The sequence below is a fragment of the Myotis brandtii genome, unplaced genomic scaffold, assembly GCF_000412655.1.
Source record: "Myotis brandtii unplaced genomic scaffold, ASM41265v1 scaffold280, whole genome shotgun sequence".
Taxonomy (NCBI): domain Eukaryota; kingdom Metazoa; phylum Chordata; class Mammalia; order Chiroptera; family Vespertilionidae; genus Myotis; species Myotis brandtii.
In genome coordinates, this window is record NW_005360677.1 from 1,183,901 (window position 1) to 1,208,247 (window position 24,347).

The following is a 24,347-nucleotide window of genomic DNA, read 5'->3' on the forward strand; positions in this document are numbered from 1 at the left end:
CAAATCTTTGGCTTGATTCTTGCGCTCCTCTGGTCTGCTATTGGGTGTCTGTATAATATTCTTTATTTCAGTCCGTGTATGCTTAATTTCTAGTTGGTTCTTTATCATAGCATCGAGGGTCTCATTAGTTTTCGTGACTCTCTCCTCAAGTTTATTGACAGCTTCTAGCACATTTTTGCAAGCCCTCAAAATTGCGTTTTTTAGCTCTATATCGTCCATTTCTGTCATGTTTTTTTGTCTCCGCATTTTTTATGCTTTCTTGGTGCACCCCCTAGTGGTCTTTGTGCGCAGTCTTGTTCTAGTTGAGCCTTGATTGTTGTAGTTAATACTAGAGGGATTTGACCACCAGGCCGACTGGCTGTGTCGGATTTTTATTTTTTAAATATATTTTTATTGATTTCAGAGAGGAAGGGAGAGGGATAGAGAGACAGTAACATCAAAGATGAGAGAGAATTATTGATTGGCTGCCTTCTGCATGCCCCCCACTGAGGATTGAACCCTCAACCCAGGGAATGTGCCCTGACCAGAATGAAACCATGACATCCTGGTTCATAGGTCAATGCTCAAACCACTGAGCACACCAGCCTGGCATCCATGGGGATTTTAAAAAGACAGAATAAGGTCTCGTGAAGAGAGTCATGCAGGCACAAAACAAAGCACCTCCTTCCTCACCCCTCTCAAAAGAAAAAAAAGAGCAATTAGTAGAAATTAATAAGAATTAGTAATTAGACAAAGAATTTTGCAATATACAATATACCTAATCTCACTAGTGGAAGCATTACTGTTTTTCAGTATTCCAAGCTGAAAATAGGTATTTCTGTTTTATGTGGGAAAGGACAATGTCAAAGATGTAGGGTACTAAACCCTGGAGGAATACCAGACACATTCGGCTAAGTGCCAGATTACCAATGAGAGGTATGTAGTTATGTAACGCCAACAGTTTAAAGCATTCCACCAACTTAGAAAATCATCTCGCATCCATTACCTCAATGCGGCTCCCTCTCCACAATGTATTTTAACTACAGAGATCTACAGAATAAAATGAATGCGAATACTTACATCAGAACGATGAAAACAGGCTTTTGTTCATGAAAAACAATCCCTTTGTTGCCATGTCAATCTCAAAACACTTTCCACTTTAACTTAAGTGTTCTTTGGAGGTCATCCTAGTTCTCCCACTTACTATCCCTGCTTACCATAAACCATTGCAAGCTAAAACATGGTGATAGGATTTGTTATTAACCTTCCAGAAATGAGGGCAGTTAATGTTTAATTAACTACTTGAGTATTCTTACAGTCATACTAAAACTCATTATTCAAGTTTTTAATTACTAGACAATAACTTAATTTGTCCTTAACATCAAAAAAGAGCAAGATAATTTCATGCAATTACAAGATAACTGGCTATGCATGGAGACTTTACCTATACACAGTAATCACATGCAAATAAAGAGAAAACAAATCCATATAATCACAACTGAACTCTGAAACTATAGCCCCAAAGAAAGTACAACAGCCCGGCTGGTGTGGCTCAGTGGTTGAGCATTGACCTATGAACCAAGAGGTCATGGTCTGATTCCAATTCAGGGCACATGCCCAGGTTGCCAGCTGGTCCCTAGTAGGGCACATACAGGAGGCAGCCGATCAACGATTCTCTCTCATCATTGATGTTTCTCTCTCTCCCTCTCCCTTTTGAAATCAATACAAATATATTTTTTAAAAAGAAAAGAAAGTAGAACAAAGCTGTGGCTGTCTCTCATAGTCTGGCCCATGTCCCATGATCTCACAGCCTGGATCACTCCATGGTTTTAATGTTGACCACCACTGAATGTGCCATATTTTTAATGAATTTCTGCTAAGTTGTTCAAGAGACTCCATTTTCTTTTTCTTTTTCTAAATGTATATTTTATTGATTTTTTTACAGAGAGGAAGGAAGAGGAATAGAGAGTTAGAAACATCGATGAGAGAGAAACATCGATCAGCTGCCTCCTGCACACTCCCTACTGGGTATGTGCCCGCAACCAAGGTACATGCCCTTGACCGGAATCGAACCTGGGTCCCTTGAGTCCGCAGGCTGACGCTCTATCCACTGAGCCAAACCAGTTAGGGCCAAGAGACTCCATTTTCTATGTATAGCTAAATTCTTGGGCCTCATACCCATACCATATCTGAATGTCTCCAAGCAGACAAAGGAAGTGGATGATGGAGCTAAGTACTGTTGAAGCCATCAAATCCAAAACTCAGCATATCTCTTCTTTATCTACGACAGCTGACATTTCTCCCACTGTACCTGGCCTGTCTCAGAGACGCATAATAACATCCAGCTGTTCAAAGGCAGGATCATGTTTGTGATTCCAACATGAATACATCAGTACTGTGTTTTCAAGCCTGTTCAAACAGTAGTTGTAGGCCAATCATCCATGCAGACAGATACATATATCTTTTGTCTATTTAACTACACTAAAAAGTCTAGAAACATAGTTAGAAAATACTAATTCAACATAAAGCATTATTTTAAGACTAGAGGCCTGGTGCACGAATTCATGCACGAGTGGGATTGGGGGTGGGGCTGGCTTGGGGGGGGGGCCACGGGTGGTTGGCTGGCCAGCCCTGCCCCCTGGTCAAACTCCTGGTCAAGGGGACAATTTGCATATTAGCTCTTTATTATATAGGATATTTACCTTCAGCCAAAATTTGCATTGTTTGGAAAGATTCACAGGCTAACTGAAAAGAGGGATGGAATAAATATTTCCAACATGGGAAACAGTCATTTAGCAGCTTAAATTCATTAGGCCACAGTTTACTAGTAGTACTAGTAAATAAATTGTTTAAAATTTTTCTAAATGTCTAGTAAAAGAAACTTTGTTTCTTTTGTCTAACTCTAATCTCAAAATCCCTGAAGCATTCCTTTTGTTGTAGTCACTTTGTTATTGACTCTCCAGATGACCTAGGGAAAGTAATTTCCCCAAAGTTGATTTTTCTCACCAGGAAAATAAGAGTATCCAGTCCACTGGCTAGTAACCTAACGGTGAGAATAAAATTATAAACTGCCTGATTTTAAAAGAAAATTGCCTTCCACCTTCCATGTTCACAATTTAATCTACAAAATAAATAATTTACCAAGTCAGTTGAGAAATTAGTAAAATGAAAGCTGGAAAGATAAACACAATCTGCAGGGGTCAAGTATGCATGGCCCAGATGGGTGGGAGGGAAATTAAAGCGAAGGTACTTGAGCTTCCAAGAATTTGGGTTGAAAAGACAACTATAGATAAAACAGATCTTGGAGTAAAAAGGAAAACAAAAATAGAAAGGGGAACTTACAAAGCTACCTATGGCTTAATGAACTTTGCTTCCATCAATCTTTAAAATTACAGTTGTTTTTGAAACTGAAATCCAGATGCCCTTGGCTGCATTTTAAGTTTTCCAGAGCTTTTATCACTGCTGTCTGGAAAGGCAAGCAGGAAGGGATGTAAAAAAAAGATGCTATCATACAGGAAGCCAAAATAAATCTATTTTGTGATGGCATCTGCTACTTTCCTTTTAATGTCACAAGTATAACAATAGAAACTTCATACTCAATAGGTAACTTCATACTGATGACAAATATTTTTAGAAAATTAGCCAAATTACCCACTGTAATTAGTTTTCTTGCAAGGTTAAATAATATAAAATTAAAAATTGCTGAGTGATTAACCTACAATTATACCAATTCCGAGCTTCTGAATTAACAAACTGCATGTGTACTTGGCTAGGAAAACCAGGATGAGAACAGGAGCAATGAATAAAATGAACTACCAGAAATCAAATTTCTTTTTGAGGGGTGGGGAGAATAGAGGACTAGACTTGCTACGAACATGAACGCTGTTTATTTCCAAGCTATGATGAGTATAAATCTGAAATTTCTACTGGGAATTGCTATTATACTAAACAAATGTATATCCTTTGCACAGTACATGCCCTGGTGCAAAGTTAATTGCAGGAAATTCCCAAGTAACTCCTTGCTCCCCACCAGACTGTATAGTAGAGGTGCTGGGTGGCCAGGCTAAGCCTTTTGCTTTCAGTTGAGTATTTGTGCTAATATGACAAAACTTTCTCATATTAGTTGTTTTGTATTAAATTAGACTTTTTTTTGTCTTTTGAATAAAGATTCTCTCAAGAATTTATAGCACAAATTAGAGTAATTCAGAATTCACAATTTTGAATTAACCTTCAATGCCAGAGGCTTTAGCAACTTATAATAAAAATTCAGTTTAGATCTCAAGATCAGGTAAGTCTAAAAGAAACAAGGTAGCCCTGATTAGGTAGCTCAGTTAGTTAGACTGCCATCCAATGGCTGTCTCTTCTTCCTTTCTAAAATTGATAAAAGTAAAGGAAAAGAAACAAGGTAAATTGAACCAGCCCTTTCTACCAGGACTTTGTAAATTGTATTTATCTGCTCCTAAAACTTTTTATGAAAAAAAACTTAAGTTTAAATAAAATTCTAAAATCTTCTTGAGGAATAGTTTGGGTTCGAGCAAAATATCAAAACAATTCTCCCATGCACAATATACTTCCGACTATGTTCTAAATATATTTCTTCTGGTTTCCTGCACTTACCTGTAATGTTAGTATGTCCATGCTCTTGTATCATGAAACATAATTCATACTCATGTAATACAAAAATAAAAGTTCACTTTGACCAATCAGGTTTAATTTATGGTACTTATTAAATGCTTTGCAAGGTAGTACAAGAACATGTTCTAACATTTTATATATGTGATGAAAACTTAGTCATGTTGGCCTTCTGCTCTTTTTCTTTTTTTAATATATTTTTATTGATTTTAGAGAGGAAGGGAGAAGAAGAGATAGCTGCCTCCTGCACAACCCCCCACTGGGGATCAAGCCCACAACCCGGGCATGTGTCCTGACTAGGAGTCAAACCCAGGATCTCTTGTTCCGTGGGATGACGCTCAATCGACTGAGCTACACCAGCCGGACTGGCCTTCTGCTTTAAAGTGTGTTCTGAACCTCTTACACTTGACACCTGCTGGTGGGAATGTAAAATGGTAAAACCACTTTGGAAAACAGTATGTCAGTACCTCAAATGGTTTAACAGTTACAGAAATTTCACCCAGTAATTTTGCCTGTAGGTAAAACACCCAAGAGAAATGAAAACATATGTCCACATTGAAATTTGTGCACAAATATTCATAACAGCCAAAAAGTAAGAACAACCCAAATATCCATCATCTGACAAATGGATAAAAATGTGATATTCCATTAAGGAATGAAGTGCTAATACATGTTACAACATAGATGAATCATGAAGAGATCATATGCAATGGGGAGGGGGGGAGCCAGTCACAAAAGACCACATATTGTATAATTCTATTTATAAGGAATGCTCAGGATAGGCAAATCTAGAGAGACAATAAGTAGATCGGTTGTTGCTAGACCTAGGAGGATAAAGGGGTAATAGCTAAAGGGTAATGGGTTTCTTTTTGAGGTGATAAAAATGTTTTATAATGAGAATGTAGTAATAACTGCAAATATACTAAAACCTATCAAATCACACACTTTAAATGGGTGAATTTAATGTATGTAAATTATAATTCAATAAAGCTGTTATTATAAAAATAATCTGTTCTGAGATGTGAGGTGCTTGAGAATTAGCAAACCTCTTCCACAAAGGTTATCTGGTCAATAGTAAAAGAATTAGTTAAACTAACGTCCAGTTTACTTTATTGTAATTGGAACCAGCTTGCAGTATTTTGTTATGTACATTTCTAAAATGTGAATGCAGTTTAAGAAAAGACATCATTACATCAGATATTCCAGGCAGCCTGCCATGAGACACTTTTACAAAAAAAAAAAAAAAAAAAATCTTAAAAGGAATCCATTTAATCAACCTCAGAGTATATGTTCTTTCTTGTCACTTCTTTTCCGTAAAGCTGTAATTTCCCCAAAACTCTCGTTAAACAGTACTGGGCACTGTTTTAGACATGTGTGTGTACATGTGTGCACACATGTGCACACAAAATCCCTGCTCCCGTGGAGCTTACAATCTAATAGAACAAGATAGCCAATAAAAAAATACTGGTTTGAAAGACAGGTTTTTAAAACAGAGTGCTGTGCTATGCCTGGCTATTATTTTAGATGGAGTGGCTAGGGAAAAAGGCTTCTCTAGGTAGGAATGTTTGAGGTGAGAAAAGTACAGTCACACAAAGATTAGAGAAGAACTCTAGGCAGAACACATAATTCTTTTTTTACAAATATTTTTATTGATTTCAGAGAGGAAGAGAGAGAGAGAATCAATGTTTGTCTGCTTGCTGCATGCCCCATACTGGGGATCGAGCCTGCAACCCAGGCATGTGCCTTGGACCGGAATCAAACCCAGGACCCCTTCAGTCCACAGGCTGACGCTCTAGCCACAGAGCCAAACTGGCTAGGGCCAGATCATTCTTAAATGGCACAATTAGGAGGAGAAAAAAGGACTAACTGTGCGCTGCTGGTAAGCAACTTTCCTCTGTGATTCTCATGTACTATCCTTGCATAAGTGTGTCTGGTAAGGTTCTCACAGATTGTGGCTGGAAAAAGATGTCTTAGATACCTTAAACCTTTAAAAGGTCTCACAACTCTTCAACAAGAGGAGGCCCTCCCTGGTTAACCCCAACCTAAAGTGATCTTTCCTCCCTCTTCTTGTATCTCTCAGCAATTGCTTGTTTGTATCACTCATTCTTTCAAATGCATTGGTGCAAGGCATGGTGTTAGGAGTGCCAGGACTTAGACAAATCAGACATGCACACCTTAAACAAAAATTAAGGCAGGAAATAATCTAGTAGCTCAAAAAACATAGGCAAAACAACAAACACAAAGTAAATGCAGGCCACAAAAAAAGAGCTATAGCACATGTAAGAGCGGCCAGAGGTTACTGCCAGCTTGAGCATCAGGGGAAGCTTTATGGGGTTAGGGCATGAGAGCAGGGAGAGTCTGTGATGTCTGAGGACTCAGATATGTGGGGGAAAAGACATACTAATTTGTTGTATTCCTAATTAACTTTAAATATATTTTAAAATATTTTTAGCTCCCCAATCAAGTTACAAGCTAAGGGAGAAAAGGCCTGATACCCCTTATATTTCTCTGTGATATATAGCATAGTATTTTGCAATGCTAAATTAGGGAATTCATTGTTGATTCACAGTACATAGATGTCAACTTCAGCACTAAAGGTAAAGCTAAATTATTATTTGCTTCATAGCAAGGTTTAGGCCTTTGAAATGATGATACCCCAAAACTCTTAATATATCATTTAATGTTTTTCTAAAAAAAAAATATTACAGATAAACATGTATACCATGTGCTTCTGAATACACACAGATATGCAAACATTTTAATATGTATCTCTATGTCTGCATATGTATATCACTATACCTTAATTTCAGAATCACACAGATTATTTTAAACCTCTGCTAAACCAAAGTTTGAACTTGAGAAAAAAATTTTCTCACTGATCAAAACTTTCCCATCCAGGCCTTCAAAATCCCTTCCCATTCCCAACAAAACATCTTAAATCAGAGAAGAAAAGCCAAACAACATTTTTTTAAGGCAGTGTCTCAACATCTCTAAAAAATATTCCATGGCCAAACTCACCATAGAGAGCTGTCCAAGTTTGATTAATTACATCTAGACACACAGTTCCTGACCTGAAACAGATGGAAAGAATGGCAATTTTTTAAAAATTAGAAAGTTAGTTGCATGTATCTGGCAACTAATTTTATTTATCAAGAAAAATACTTTTAATAGATCATTAAAAAAAATCCCAATTGGGGAAAGTATGAAGAAAAGCAGAATACAATACAGGGTGGGGCAAAAATAGGTTTACAGTTGTGAGTATGCAAAACAGAGTTTATTCTTGTATTATTATTTATTGATTATTTATTATTTTCCATACAAACAACTATAAACCTACTTCTGCCCCATCCTGTATGCAAAGTCTTAAGTGTCTCCGTACAGATTGAAAGGGAAAAACAATAGCTATACAATGGAGAAACCAACACCTGAGCCAGGTGATGAGAATTAACACTGGTAACCAGGGGCAGACAAACCTAAATGCCTCTGAATAGAATACCCTGAGGAGGACACAATCTCACTTTGTGGTTTTCTAGACTTAAGTGCATACTCTGAATGTAATAGTAAGAAAATGTCAAACAAACCCAAATTGAGGTATAGTTGTCTTATAAAATAACTGGTCTATATTCTTTAATAATGTCAATTTTATAAAAAGCTGAGGAACTGTTCCAGATTAAAGAAACATGACAACTAAATGCAATACATGACTGGATCCTTTATTAAATGAAAAAAAAGAAAAAAAACGGAAGTGCTAAAAAGTACATTGCGAGAATATGGCAGTAGGTTCAAAGTACTACTACATTAATATTCAATTCCTGAGTCAGATGACTATATTGCACTTACATAAAAGACTATCCTTGTTGTTAGGATGACTGATACATAGAAGTATTAAAGGACAATGGGGCATGATGCATGTATACAATCTACTCACACAGTGTTCAGAATACCCCACATGTATGTGTATGTGTGTATGTGCATGAAATATCAAAACTAAGAGCCAAGACAAGAAAAAAAATGCAGAATAAATAATCATGTATTCTAAACATCACCGAAGTAACAAAATAGGAGGCACTGGTATCACATTTAAAATATCACTAATATTAGAAGAAAATAAAGGGGTAATTAAGATTCAATCACTGAAATGAAACTAATCATGTTTGCTTTACTCTCATGAACTGAGAAATACCTGAAAGGGCTGAAAATAATAAATCTGTATATTAAAAACAGATCTCTGAATTGTGTCTAACAGAGAATGGAGATGTGGAATATTACAAATGCTAGTTGGCTCTCAGGGAAAACGAAGGACCCATTCATGACAATGGAAAAACTAAGCAGTCCAATAGAATTTGAACTAAGTGGTTTAGAATATCATATTCCTGGGATTTTATAGTCTAAGTGACCATTCAAGATAGTCCTATCTGCTGATAAAATCCAAAAAGATAATTGAAGCTTCTATATAATGAAGAGAGAGATGAACTCTAATCAAGAGCAGTTGCTGCTAAGATTTAAACATTTTTAAATTTACTTACGCTTCATCAATGTTGGGATGGAAAATTTTATTCATGAATCCTGTAAAAAGAGATGTTAATTAGCAGCAAAAAGTACCCAGAGAACAATTAAAGTATTTCTGTATCGGAAACATTTTCAGATTGGGAAAAGGTGATGATACTCATAACTCATTACCTTTCAATCTTAGATCTTTTTTATACTGATAAGACTATATATTCTCCTTACAATGGCATTTACTTAAAATACATTAGAGTTCTATTTTAAAAATGCACAAACTCTGAGAGCAATGCAGCCTCTTATACAAAATGATCATTAAAAGAAATGGTTTTCAGAGTTATGAAGGTACTCGCCAAGAAAACTGACAGTCTTAAATGGTTTATAACTAGTGTCCTGATAAAAGTTAAGAAAGCTACTGTCTGACTCCCCTCCCCCAAGTTTTATTGTTCAATTTCTAAATTAGGAGGTTCTGCATTTGAACTTCTCTTTCAGAAGCTCAGTTACTGGTATTGTTCTGCTACACTGTGTGCGGAACATGAATGAAACTGTTGAAATGCTAAAGGAGTACTGCTTCCAAACCACAGGATTTCATAAGAGCGGTGACCAAAATGTTTCCTTTAACTTTAGTCTACTCATTCCAGGAAACCCAATTTTGATTAAAATTGGGGCAACCGAGGAATGAGGCAAGGTGTTGAAGAAAAAAAATTCTGTAAGATGGCTAGGTCTGTCAGGGATCCAAGTTTTTTTTTTTTTAATTTATTCCTAGAAAAAGAAGTATAAACTTTAACAAATATATCGATATTTCAATTCCAAGAAGAAATGAATTTTTGTAATGTAAAACTGGTGATTTAATCAGCCTGTATGTATGCAGATGACAATATTCTAAAACAGAGATCCACTGTCAAAGCTGTCATTTTACCACCCTTATCACCTCACTTCCTTTCAAAACTTCCTATCCCATTTCACTTTCAATAAACTGAAATTCCTTACTAAAGTGACCATCCTTATTTCCCACTCCCACTCTCTCACCCCCCCCTCACATGGTCTCACTTTCCTTTATTCAAAATATATTTGGTCAACGCCTATGTTTCAGGCACTGTGGTTGTTTAGGGTACAAAATAAGTAAGACTACACTAGTCTCGAGGAGGTTGCTGTAGCAGTGGGATAAGAGACATGAAGAAGTAGCTGTAATGTGTGCACAGAGCTGATACAGTCAGGGAAGAGGAAGCTGTTAGGAAAGATGCAGAGAAGTGGCGTCAGAGGAAGACCCTCAAGGATGAGTCATGACAGAGGACATCTCAGAAAAACCTAAGAAACTTCTTTAGACTTAGAAAGGGGGGATAATACACGAAATCCCAGGTATGCCAGTCTCTGCTTGCTCTAGCCACTCCAAGTATTAACTATGCTTCTAATTTTTACTTTTTAATCCTTTGTGTTGAAATAGCTTAATGTTTTATCTACTACTATTAAGAGAACCCATGCAATGTTTAAATTACTCTGATGTAGAAAGAAAAGCCTTATGTCCAATTACAATTTCATATTAATTTTTCATTATGGAAATGAAAGAGGTTTCAAAGTCTAGATTTAAGAGTTATGTGTTCATGAAGAGATTATACTAAAGCCAATGGAAATGCTCATGTTTTAAGGTTAAGAGGAGAAAAAGCAGGATACAAATCTACATGATCCTAGAAAAACACTAATACATGTGTTCTAGAAGACCTATGAGGATTACTCGTTGCAGCATTATTTATAAAAGCTAAGAAACAAATTTAACCCCATCAAAAACGACTGGAGAAACTGTAGTATATCCATATACTGGGAGTCCTATACAGCCAAAGAAATGAACTAGATCAGTAAGTACCAACTTGGATAGATCCAAACCTGAGAGGGAAAATAGTTGCAGAATGACATATTACAGCATGACACCGTTTAAAGCAGGGGTCCTCAAACTTTTTAAACAGGGGCCAGTTCACTGTCCCTCAGACCGTTGGAGGGCTGGACTATAGTTTAAAAAAAAACTATGAACAAATTCCTATGCACACTGCACATATCTTATTTTGAAGTAAAAAAACAAATGTTTTCAGTGGGCCACATGTGGCCCGCGGGCCGCAGTTTGAGGACCCCTGGTAAAGAAACTAAAACAAAGCAACGCTACATATTCTCTATGGTAGCAAGTACGGAAACTGTACTGGGCCTATATATCAAACTTACAAAAGCAATTATTTCAGTGAGAGTGCAGGGCCAATGGTGGAATTAGGAAACAGAATGGGGAATGGCAATTAAAGATGAATTTATCTATAACACTTATATGCCTTTTAAAAAGACAGAATGTGCTTGTATATTATTTGCTCCATTTTTTAAAAAGTGTGCACATAAAAGGAAACTGCAAGCAAATATGTACAACTGCTAACAGTGCTTAATTCTTCGTGGTGGAAATATTTTCTCCCATTTTCAAATCACACTCCCATTCCAGACATAGGATCACAAGCAATGTAAAAAGGTCAGAGGGAAACAAACAAGTGTCCATGGCAGTCAACTTTAGAGACCCCCATTATTTCTACTACTACTTTTCTGACTTGCCAAATGTCTACAATGCGAAGCTGAAAAAAACTTTGACAAATTTTTTTGTTGTTGTTAATCCTCACCTGAGGATATTTTCCCATTGATTTTTAAATGTAAATATATATATAATTTTATTGATTTCAGAGAAGAAGAAGGGAGAGATAGAAACATCAATGATAAGAGAGAATCATTGATCAGCTGCCTCCTGCACTCCCCCCACTGGGGATCGAGCCCGCAACCCTGACAGGAAATTGAACAGTGACCTCCTGGTTCACAGGTTGATGCTCAACCACTGAGCCACACCAGTCAGGCTCCATTGATTTTTCAGAGAGTGGAAGGGAGGGAAAGAGACACAGAGAAACATCGATTGATGGCCTCCCACGTGAGCCCTGACCAGGGCTGGGATCTGAGGTCTGTGCCCTTGACCAGAATTGAACCCGGGACCCTTCAGTCTGTGGACCGATGCTTTATACACTGAGCCAAACCAGCTAGGGCAAAAAAAGCTTTCAAATAAAAGTTATAAACAGTATAGCAAACATTCTAAAATAAACCTAATTAGCCTAGCTGGTGTGTCTCAGTGGTTGAGTGTCAACCCATGTACCAGGAGGTCATGGTTCGACTCCCGGTCGGGGCGTGCAGGAGGCAGCCGATCAATGATTCTCATTATTGATGTTTCGATCTCTGAAATCAATTTTAAAAAAAGTTACGGTTATTAAAAAAATATTAAAGTAAACCTAATTATACATAGGTTATCTAGTGCTGCAATCTTTTAAGGAAAAGCATCACTGAAATCAACTATTTTATTTGAGGTCTCATATTTTAAACCCTTTGTTTAAATAATACAAATTCATTACAAAAAAACAGAAGATCCTCAGGTTGTTAGGCACCTGGTCCTCAAGATTAGTTACATATATTAGGAACATACTACTATCACAACTGCCAAGAAACATTCTGGTGCATGGAAAACACTAATGTTTAGGCACTATAAGGTTTAATTCAAGACATTTGTTCTATTATGTGAAAAATATTTTGCTTGAAGCTACAATTAAGAACTTAAAAATTCATCTTGATACTTAAAATCCTGCTCCTGCTAGAATTCTCCTTACTAAAACCTAGTGAAGCAACACCTTTGGCAGAAGTTTCCTGTGCTGTAAGGAAAGTGCTGCCCGTGCGGGTCTTGTTCAGTGGTTAAAGCATTGGCCTGCAGACTGAAGGGTTATGCATTCATTTCCGGTCAAGAGCACGTACCGTGGTTGTAGGCTCAATCCCGCATGCGGGAGGCAACCAATCAATGTGTCTCTTTCACATCGATGTTTCTCTCTCTGTGTCTCCCCCGTCCCTTCCACTCTCTCTAAAAATCAATGGAAAAAATTATACTCGGGTAAGGATTAAAAAACAAAAACAAACAAATGCTTTGCAGCGGTTCTCAACCTGTGGGTCGCGACCCCTTTGGATGTTGGACAACCCTTTCAGAGGGGTCGCCTAAGACCATCCCGCATATCAGATATTTACATTACGATTCATAACAGTAGCAAAATTACAGTTATGAAGTAGCAACGAAAATAGTTTTATGGTTGGGGGTCACAACATGAGGAACTGTTTTAAAGGGCCAGAAGGTTGAGAACCACTGCTTTAGAGGGTGGCAAGGGTTATGGAGAAAACACAGCAAAGCAATGGACCCAGTGGGGGTCCTAATATATGGTGACGGGAGAAGATTTGACTTTAGGCGGTGGGCACATGGTGCAATATACAGATCTTGTAACATAGAAACCCACACCTGAAACCTGTATGTTCATGTTGACCAATGTCCCCCAATAAATATATTTTTAAAAATTAAACTAAATAAAAAAAGAAGGGGACTCAGAATAGGAATGCTGGGGTGGGGGCTGCAATTTTAAATAGGATAGTCAGGGAGGGCCTTACGGAGAAGCTGACTTAATTTGACAGAGATGAGGGAGGATTATTCATTATCTAGGAGGAAGAATGTTCACCTAGCACAAATAGCCAAGTGCAAAGTGCACCAGGAGTTTGCCTGATGTGTTAGAAGACCAGCAAAGTAAGTAAGTAGTAAAACTAAAGTGGAGTGAATAAAGGACAGAAGACTAGTCGTGAGAACAGAGAGGTGATGAGTATTTGTGGGCCCTTTTAAGGATGCTGGCTTTCATTGAGTAAGGTGGGAAGCCTGCTGGGTAAAGAATGATGGGGAATGGCAGATCCCAAGACTGAATGAAGCTTCAGCAACTTACGTCACAGGGAATTTCAAAAGTATACGCCAAGAAAACAGCTATGATGAAAGACCTCTATATGTTTATGGAAACTGTCTCTGAAAGGTTAAGGTGCCTCCCTCCTTGTACAAGGCCTGGAAATTACATTTGGAATCAATACAGTTTCCACACTCTTTTCAATTAAATCTAGATTTTTGACTTGGTTGAGTCTAAGAGTACATAATAGAGAGGGGCAAAAAGGACTTAGTAAACATATTCTTAAGTAATAAATGGTCGTTGGAACCCAGTCCCCAGTGCCCTTACTAAGTATAAAACACTATCTGAGACAGGGATAGAATCAGACTAAAAAGAGAAAAGTACTAACAGAGTCTTGGGGCTAGTCTCAACTCTGCTATTAACTGCAGCAGACCCAGTGGGGGTCCTAATATATGATGATGTCACTTCTGTGGGCCTGTTTCTCTACCTGCAAAGAGAAGTAGCTAGACTATATAATCTCTACAATATCCAATATTATTCTGTTTGTAAAGGGATTATCAGCTCTAAAAATGTAGGATTTAATAACAATGGCCAGAGTTCTGAATACAGAGGACTTAAGGGGAAATGTCCAGAGATTAAGTCCTTAAAGAAAATTTATTCTATAAGACACATTTTTAGAAAAAGAAGTATTCTGGAGAATACAAAGCTACCAACATGCTAAAATACCACCAAGAGACACAAAATCTGCTGACTCTTCCAAAGTAGGCAGAAAACAGGGTTTATAACCTGGCCTCTGAGGAGCAAGCACAGCCAGACCAACCAACTCTAACAATTTCCAGGCTACAGTGCTCGCTTCCTATACAGGGCTTCTCAATTGTTAGAAAAATACCCAAAGCAAATAACTGGAAGTGAGCATATATATCTCTTGCACATCTGTTCTCAGAAAAAGCCATTTACATTCTGGATAATGAGGGCAACAATGGAACTTTTGGACAAGGAGGGGAGCCGATGAGAAAGAGCAGGCTAGGAATTCAGAGAAGGAACGTTCTCAGGGCTGAGCATGTTTGCCCTGGCATGTTCTCCTTCCTTTTGGCAATGCTCACACCACACTAACGAATACATCTGCAACAAGAGAATTTTCCCAACACTTGTTTCCATTCAACCAGGAACTATTTTGAAGATATTTTAAGAGAATATATTTTGAAAACTGCTTTTATGGAAACATGATAAGTGGACGCAACAAGTCATTTTTAATCTACATGACTTAAGATTTTAGTCATTACTAGATATTTTCTAGTTATGTATTTCAATGATTTGACCACATAAAATTCAGAACTCCTTTGTTTTAAATCTTTTGGACAATTATTCTCTGGCATGGCTCAAGCACTTGTGAAAAAGGGTAGATAATAAACAAATGTTTAACTACAAAGCTCACCACCTCTTTTTTTCTTTTAGCAAAAGAGAATCGGGTGATTTATAATTCTGGAGGAGAAATGCAAATCATACTTAGTTGATGCAAAACTACATATTTAAAACAATAATTGCATAGAATATTAAAATAGAAAATGCCATGCTTTTGGTTTGTTTCACTCTAACACTCAACTGCTCTAGAATAACAACTCTCTTGACCCATAGGCTAATAGGCAGAGAAAGTAAACAACATTGTGCCCAGTCATGCTGAAGAACTGTTTTTCATTTCAGCCTGTTTCTGTGTCAATCTCAAGAGGGGATCTGTACAAAGTTGCACACACTTTTAAGTAACTTCTGATATTGGGGTCAATATGTAAATAAAAGAGGCAAAGACTCCTTGTATTTTTCACCTTTGCTTCCTTTACTTGTGAGGATATTTTTAATGATTAAATTTGTGGATAGAATGAAATACTACCTAGGGCCAGTCATCTATCCAGAAATTTCATTTAGAATAATCTTCAAAATATGAGAGATCAAACGAGTGACTCATGAAACAAAGTAAGCCAACTCTAAGGTAAATAGGTGAAAAAGTGCCAAAGGCAAAAAACAATAGCTCTCTTCCAGGGATAAAATGATCCTGGACTGCAGATGGTTGAGGCAGCTGTGGCTGATGCAATTTAATTATAAGCTTATAAAGTCCTGTGAGAAACAAGAGAATACATTGAATTATTCTAATATTCCATCATCAGGACAAATGCTCACATAAAGGAGATCATTCAGAATCAAACTGATTAATTCTATTTTTTAAAGTAGGTATAATTATTTAAAATATGCTTAAAGATTGAATCTTATCTTGCCTATCAGTATATCAGACTATATACTCTTTAAGGGCAACAACCTGGATCTCCATTCCTAGCATGCAGGAGGAGGTGATTAGAGTTGGGGACACTGCCAGCTGCACTAGCGACACTGCCAGCCCTGTGCATTAATGCACATTTGATAGATTATCATCTTACCTCAGACAGCCAGGCTCAGCCCATGGCAGCCTGCACCCGAGTAGAAGTCTCTTCAGAGAGCTGAGCCTTCCCTACTCGGGAGAGATGGACCTGGGCCGGTCTCTTCTTGGGTGAGGAACCAAGCAAGGAGCTCACTCTCAATGCCCTGTGTCATGGGAACTTCTGAACTGATCCTGTGTGTGTTCAGGAGATCTAAACTCAACAAGGGGTCCTCTTTTCTGTTTCTTCCTTTCTCTCTGATAATATGGAGTCTGAGGAGGACTGGGCTGGGTGGATAAGAAAAGGTCATTTATAACTAAGAAAAGGTGAAGTGTTATCCTTCAACAGCATAACCTTCTCCCAACCTAGCAGATTACCAAAACCTACACCCTTAAACCTACTCTTCTGTAGTTTCATTTTAGAAGATTGTAATCACTTTCCTGTTTCCACAGTTTATCTTTCACTTTCCTAGTCATTCATATAACCATACTGAGTCAGGCGGTATTTATTTTCATGGTCAGAGGCAGTAAAATATAGAAGACACTGGACTTCAAATTTCGAGACCCAATTCTAAGTCTCTGCCACTTATATTAAACAAAGTCATGGTGGGGGGAAAAAAAACACACAAAGTCATGGTGGTTAAAAAATCAGACTCCAGTCAGACCGCCTAAGTTCCCCTCTATGAACTTTGGGCAAGTTAGTTACTCAACCTCCACCTTTCTATTTCCTTAATCATAAAGCTAGGTTAAATAATGGTATCTACACAGAATAGGACTGTCATGAAGGTTAAATGAATTAATATATATATAGCATTTGACCAATAAATGGTACACAGTAAGCACTCAATAATATTACAATTAGTTTAATGAGCTCAATCAAGTAATTTCATCTTATTTTCCTCATGGTAAAAATAAAAATACTACTTCTACATACCCATCCATACCTTAATCCTGTAGGAATTGTAAAGAGTAGTAAAGGATATTTTGATTATGGGACACTGGGTTTCCTATAACCCCATCACACTGAAAATGGAAAAGTACAGTTGTTCTACTATTTATTATTAAAAAGAATATTCTGATTGCATTTTGTTTTTTTGGGGAAAAACACTAGCCTGGAGGCCAGAAGGCAGGCGCTGCAACTAGTTAGTTTATATATCTTCCACCTTCCTGAGTCTCATTTTTACCATCCTTAAGATGAAGCACCTGGATGGTATAATCTCTGAAATTCCTTCAAGTAATATGGTTTTCACCAGCATCAGGAATATAAACAAATCTTAAATTGTGTGAACAAGCTTTTCAAAGGGAACTAGGACAATATTCTGACTTGTTTTTATTTTTTTTCTGACTTGTTTTTAAAAGAATTTCACTTTAACTAAAGAAAAAGGAAGCCAAGAACACATGTTTTCATTGTACCAATCCTCAAGTGGAAGGAATGGATTTAACGCCAAAAAGATGACAGAATAACCAGGTCAAAAGCTAGAGGTCTCCTGCTCTAGTTAAAGCAGGGGCTAACCTAAACAGCAAGTTAGACAGGATTTTTATATAACAAATGGACAGTATAGAATAAAGAATTGCAAAATTAAAACTGACATAAGCCAGATTCAAGAAGGAAGTGGACACATCTAACAGAAGCAAGCATGTGCAAAGGCAAGGCTGCCCTTAGAGGTGGACTGGAGGAGGGGGAGGGGAAGATAACTACTATTTTTACTCTGGCTAATAATAAGAAGCTGAATGAATTGAGATATTATAGACCGCTAACAGCAGGTTTTCATTAATAGGGCCAATCTGACCACTGGTTTCTTCTGTCCCTGAACACCCGGCCCCCAAGTCTCTCTTTCCCCCCAACGCCTGTAATTTAAATGACATTATCACCTTTACAGACCACACTCCAGACACCCTGGCTTCTCAGTCAGTTCCTTAAGTTTCTCCTCAGTGATCTTTCCTCTATTCTCTTTCATACTCCCAGGACACATCTTGAATGTTTTCATCTCCACAAACAGCCTCACCTCCCAACTCACAAATTCAGACACCCTCTTCCCCATCACAGTCTCCAATCCCTGTCAAAGAGCTTCCTACCCCATCAACAATTCTTTCATCTGTGAACTCTAATCCATTGATCCTCCCTTTTCTTCCTACCTATCAGCCCTATCTTTCTCCTTTGCTCAACTTAAGATTTAAGAGCCATTACCATCACCATTCTCTAACAATCCTTTGCAAATCCCTGACCTTCTCCCCAAATGCCCATCTACAACTGGAGGAAACCAAACGTTCACACCCTCTAAACTTAGACTTGAGGATGCCACTAAGTAAGCAGTCATTTATTTACTCCACAAATACAGCTGACCCTTGAACAATGTGGGTTTGAACTGTACAGGTCCACTTATATGAGGAGTTTTTCAATTGACCCATGCAGTTCAAACCTGCATTGTTCAAGGGGCAACTCCTTGGTTGGGAACCCGCAGATTCAAAGGGCCAACTTTATATGTGATTTTCAACTGTATAGGAGGTCAGCACTCCTAACTCTGCACTGTTCAAGGGTCAACTGTATTCTTCTACAGAACAGGCACTGTATCAGATTCTGAGACAGAGAGAAGGGCTTGTTAGTAAAACAGACCCAGAGACAGCCTTCATGGAGTTTCTATGGGTTGGCAAGGAAGAGAGATATAAGTAAACAAATGTACCAACTTTGGCCAGGCTGGCGTGGCTCAGTGGGTAAGCATCAACCTATGAACCGGGAGGTCACAGGTTCGATTCCCAGTCAGGGCACATGCCCAGGTTACGAACTCGATCCCCAGTAGGGGGCGTGCAGGAGGCAGCCAATCAATGATTCTCTCTCATCATTGATGTTTCTATATGCTCAGCCCAGATGGTGTGGCTTAGTGGTTGAGCATCAACCTATGAACCAGGAGGTCACGGTTCAATTTCCAGTCAGGACGGGCTATCGGGGTCAATGGGAGAAAAAGGGGGACATATGTAATACTTTCAACAATAAAGATTTTAAGATAAATAAACAAAACAAGCAAAACCTCCCTTATATCTTCCTCTTGGTATCATGCACATTTGTATGATTTCCTTAATTTAGCCAATTTCTTCAAAGCAATGTATATCTACACGGGAGTTTCTTCTCAGCTTTGGCCTCTTGATCCAAAACCATGATCCAAATTACGAGTATCTCTACTCTTTCCCTACATCAGTCGAGTGACCATTAAAATATGCTTAAAATCTTTCAATGGCTTTCCCATTTCATTAAAAATGAAACTCAACCTTTTAACCTGGCCTTAAAAGCCCTAGGAGACCGTCAGCTGCCCGACATAAACCTTTTTAAAAATCCATCCTGAAAAACTTCATTTTCAAAACATCAGTAAAAAGAACTTTTGCCAGTTTTTACATTCTCATAGCATTATCTAGAAAGTTTATAAAACTTCCCTATTAGAAATTTGTTTCTCTCTACTGGAATTCAAAAGCTATAGATCACTACCAGAGTAGCAATTATTTAACTGTTTGAGACAGGAATTAAATTCAAACCCAAGTTCATGAAAGTAGAGAACTATACAGGTGACCTTAATGGAATTATGCTTTCTCAGTCTAAGAATTCATTCTGTTTGTGGAAATACGGTGGTTCAAGCAGGCCTTTATTAAATGACTAATCCAAAACCTCTCATGAATGACACACACTCCTCTAATCTAAATTCTGGTCCATCCCTGACAAAACTTAAGTTACTCAAACTAGTTCCTGAAGGAATATAATGTTTCCACCTATGAAGACACAAAATAAAATGGTAAATATTCTAAACTTTATAGTTAGCTTAGTTATACCATATTAGAAGACTCCATTCTAAAGATATTGTGAGGTAATTTCTGGTCATAGTGAAATAAAAATAATAATGCCAGAAGAGTATGCCATTTGGGCAGTAAAGGAGGTTTAATCAGCCCAGCCAGTGTGGCTCAGTGGTTGAGCATTGACCTATGAACCAAGGGGTGGGGGTAGGGTGGGGTGTGTAGGAGGCAGCCAATAAATGATTCTCTCTCATCACTGATGTTTCTCTCTCTCCCTCTCTCTGAAATCAATAAAAAAATATTTTTTTAAAAAAGGTTAAATTGCTTCCCTGAATTGCTGGCATAAGTAAAAAGAATATGATGCAATGATTATTAGAGCATCTTTTAATTAAGAACCGATGGCAGCCCTGGTTGGTGTGGCTCAGTTGGTAGGAGCATTGTCCTGTACACTGAAAGGTTGAGGGTTCAATTCCTAGTCAGGACACATACCAGTAACCAATTGATGTTTCTCTCTCACATCGGTGTCTCTGTCTCTCTCTCCCTTTTCCCCTCTCCCTAGAAATCAGTGTACTTGTCCTCGGGTAAGGATTAGAAAAAACAAATAAACAAAAAACTTACAGCAAATTGGGAGATTTAGAAAGGGACTCTGACATGTTATTTAATCTAGTTTCCCTTGGAACAGGATGATCTAAACCATTCTATTTAAATGAAAATCTGACCTAACTGTGAAGGCCATTAGTATAGTGTCATATAGTAATTTAACTATTATTATTGCCTATGACTTTTTCACTTTGTCTCCATTTACTCAGTGGGCTGGCTTATTCATGCTATATGCTACTGACATCAAATTCCACTGCAGAATGAACAGAGGTTTTTCCTGGGCATTCTAATCAGCATTCAGCAAACCATTAAGTGGTCCCTCCAAAATCCTGTTCTCAACCAACCATTCCTCTACACGCTCAGCTTTGGTATCATCAAATTGCAGTCCAGACACACAGCCTGCAGTACATACAGCCTGCCCCTGGGAGAGGCTGTTCCTCACTGTTAATATAGAGATACACATAAACAGTATTTCAAAAGTTAGTTTCTAGACTTGTTAGCTGGATCTTACAACATAGTTTTCTATTAAAAAAAAAAAGTATAAATAGTGACCGAGTACCCAGACTGGTCATAAGGTTATTTACAAAAGATTCTAAAATATTCTATAGTTCTATTTGAAATTAGTAGAATGCAGTTCTGTTACTATATTAGCCAGTAATAATTTAAAAATAAGGTTAAATGACAACTCTCTTAAATGCAAGTGTTTAAGTAAAGTAGGTATGATCTGATGAAGACTACGGTATATCCTGGAGGGGACTTAAAGGTACTTTCAAGACCATTAGACACTAAAAAACTCAAATCTACTATTTCATGTCTATATTTTATTAGAAGATATATTATATTTTCCCTCAGTTTTAATAAAAGTAGTACTGTTGTTATTATTAGCTATGTACAGGGCCCTTTTTTAATTCAAATGAAGAGAAAAATTGAGCAAGGGGGAAAACAAGTGGAACAGTCAGACTGAAGAGAGAAGTAGTAGGAACTGCTGGAGACAACAGCCCAAGAGACGGGAAAAGGTAAGCAAAGAAAGGAGTAAATAATAGTTAAGTGTAAAGGTGTAAAGACAGTACACAAGATGGAGTAAGCTAAACTACAGTCAGAAAGACAAAGGAAAGAAAACAGTATTTACACTTATGCACATAAACAATTAACATTGAAAGGAAAAAAGAAAGGAAGCTGGTGGATTCTGGCCACAGATAGCTTGATGGCTTTCTAGAGTAGAAGACAAGAAAAGTATAGGCTCATACAAGGATGCAGACAGGATATTTAAAAAACATGTATTTGCCATATGTTTAAAAACATTTACTTTTAGAATAAAAGGGAACTTGTAGAATATTTGGAAATTTACAGAAAAATGTCTTTAATATACTCAATATTTTGTCATTCATACTTGGAATTTACATGGAAAAAAATAGTTACACTATATAAAGTTACACATTTTTCTGTGTGTACCTTTAAAGATGTGTTAAAACATGAGTAAAGGCTATAAAACATTTTGTTCATTAGGCTGTATCATTAATTTAACGGTTGTCAACTGGGTCATTTAGGTTGCTTCCAACTTTTAAGTTTTAAAAGCAACACTGCAATGTACATATTCTTGCACAACAATCTTAGAGCACATCTCTGAATATTTCCTTTAGATAATTTAATTTTTAAATAAAATGACCCAAAAAATATAAAATCTTTATCGATCGGTATGTCCGGCTAGGTTGGCTATATCTCAGACCTTTTACCAATAACATCTAACCCAGGGGTGGGCAAACTTTTTGACTCGAGGGCCACAATGGGTTCTTAAACTGGACCGGAGGGCCGGAACAAAAGCATGGATGGAGTGTTTGTGTGAACTAATATAAATTCAAAGTAAACATCATTACATAAAAGGGTACGGTCTTTTTTTTTTTAGTTTTATTCATTTCAAATAGGCCGGATCCGGCCCGCGGGCCGTAGTTTGCCCACGGCTGATCTAACCTATCAATTTGATAAGTCATATATTCTCTCAATAAATCTGCATTATGTGATTAGACATAAAACCATTTTATATCCTGTGCTTATTGGTTATTCTTTATTTTTATAAATAATTGCTTTATATTACCCTCTTTATGAAATCAGTTATTTACTTCACCCCCACAGCAACTGCAAGTCTATGTTTTCTTTGGAAAAAGCTTTCTCTTACTAGATGAGCACATCTGTAACGGCTGACTACTGTGACTCTGAAGTATGGAATATGGCAGTCTCTGTAGCAACTTCTTTGCTTAGAATAAAATCTTCATGGACTGAAAATTACTTGGGGTTTCAAAAGAGTATGTCTACAGATCTCATGTGCACTTTCACATCTCTGAAGCTTTGTAAAGACTATATTCTCAACACATGAAACACGTATCTCCTCTATACACTCTCTCTCCCTCAAATGAGGCGCTGCCTCACCCCTCTCCTAAAAAGCAATGGCACACTGTAACTAAACATATGCAATATTTTATTTATTGATATATTTTATTTATATTCATCTATTGATATATTCTCTCCCTAACTAGTGAAAACCTTAAACCTTCCTAATTATCCAGTAGAATGCCAAACATCCTGAGTATTTTATACACTGGTCAATATCAAACATGCAGAGTTCATTTAATTATAATATCTCATTTTCTAGAAGAGGAAGCAACAGTTCAGATGGTATCATTCTCACGGTCAAAGAAAACCAGGGCCAGAATCACTCCACTGACCAATCACTCTCTCCTAACGCTACAGTTGGAGACACCCTGCAGCACTGCTAAGCATTCTAGGAATGTTTCTGAATGAGAAAGATAAAAGTAAGTGAACTTTCAAATAAATCAGAACTGAAAGAATCAAAGATGATTTATTTCAAAGCAGTCCACCAGGAAAACTAAGCAAATATTTCAATGATGTTAAAGGGATTAAAGGAGTTTTATAATTTCTCGTTGAAAACTCCCATAGGGTCAGTTTGTAAGAAAATCATAATCCTTTACTTAAGTCAATTTCATAATCATACATAATTTTTTACTCCAATTAATGATACTCAGTTTTCCCATTCACCTTATTCTCTGGGATTAAATGACCATTAGCCATTTCAAAAATTTATATCCAGCTTCAAAGCATCAAGATTTGCCATCATTTACAATATTCAAAGAGAAAGTAAAATTCCAAAAGATGAGCTTAAAATGTTTGGAACAATGATGGCATTGTAAGAGTAAATTCATAACCTCCCAAAGTGTCTATTTATATTCCTTTTCTTTCCAAAGAGGATTTGAGGTAGTTTTATTACTATTTTGAAAAAAACATTTAAAGATGCAAATTGTTTTTAAAAGGAAATTTTTAGTTATACCTCATGAAATCATGTAAATACTGAAAACTCTCTCAAACTATGTTTGGAGGACACCCCAAAGATAAGCATGTCAAATTATATTGAATATATACTTAAATATGCAGAAAAATATTTTAAAGTACATACACCAGAATGTAAATAATGATATTCAGTGAGGGATAGGATTATGAGACATTTTAATTTTTGCTCACCTGGACTTTCTTATATTCCTACTATGGATATGGAGCATTTATACAATTAAAAAGTATATATAATAATGATATTTGAGGGATAGGATTATGAGACATTTTAATTTTTGCTCACCTGGACTTTCTTATATTCCTACTATGGATATGGAGCATTTATTAAA

At 37.1% G+C, this 24,347-nt stretch overlaps 1 protein-coding gene across 10 annotated transcripts in view; it reads right to left on the reverse strand.

Annotated features, from left to right (window-relative positions):
* Window positions 1-24,347, reverse strand: part of UBE2H (ubiquitin-conjugating enzyme E2H) — a 105,757-nt gene that overhangs the window by 18,844 nt on the left and 62,566 nt on the right. For 7 of the 10 annotated variants that reach the window (XM_014541854.1, XM_005868943.1, XM_014541849.1 and 4 more), the window contains 2 exons: window positions 9,138-9,177; window positions 7,630-7,682 (listed from right to left, as the gene is read on the reverse strand). The exons of 2 other annotated variants lie outside the window; for them this stretch is intronic. In XM_014541854.1, the coding sequence (XP_014397340.1) occupies window positions 7,630-7,682; window positions 9,138-9,172 (88 nt within the window). In that variant the 5' untranslated portion in view covers window positions 9,173-9,177. Of the gene's footprint in view, window positions 1-7,629; window positions 7,683-9,137; window positions 9,178-16,303; window positions 16,570-24,347 lie in introns of all 10 variants that reach the window. One more of the 10 variants, XM_014541855.1, reaches the window with a different exon arrangement.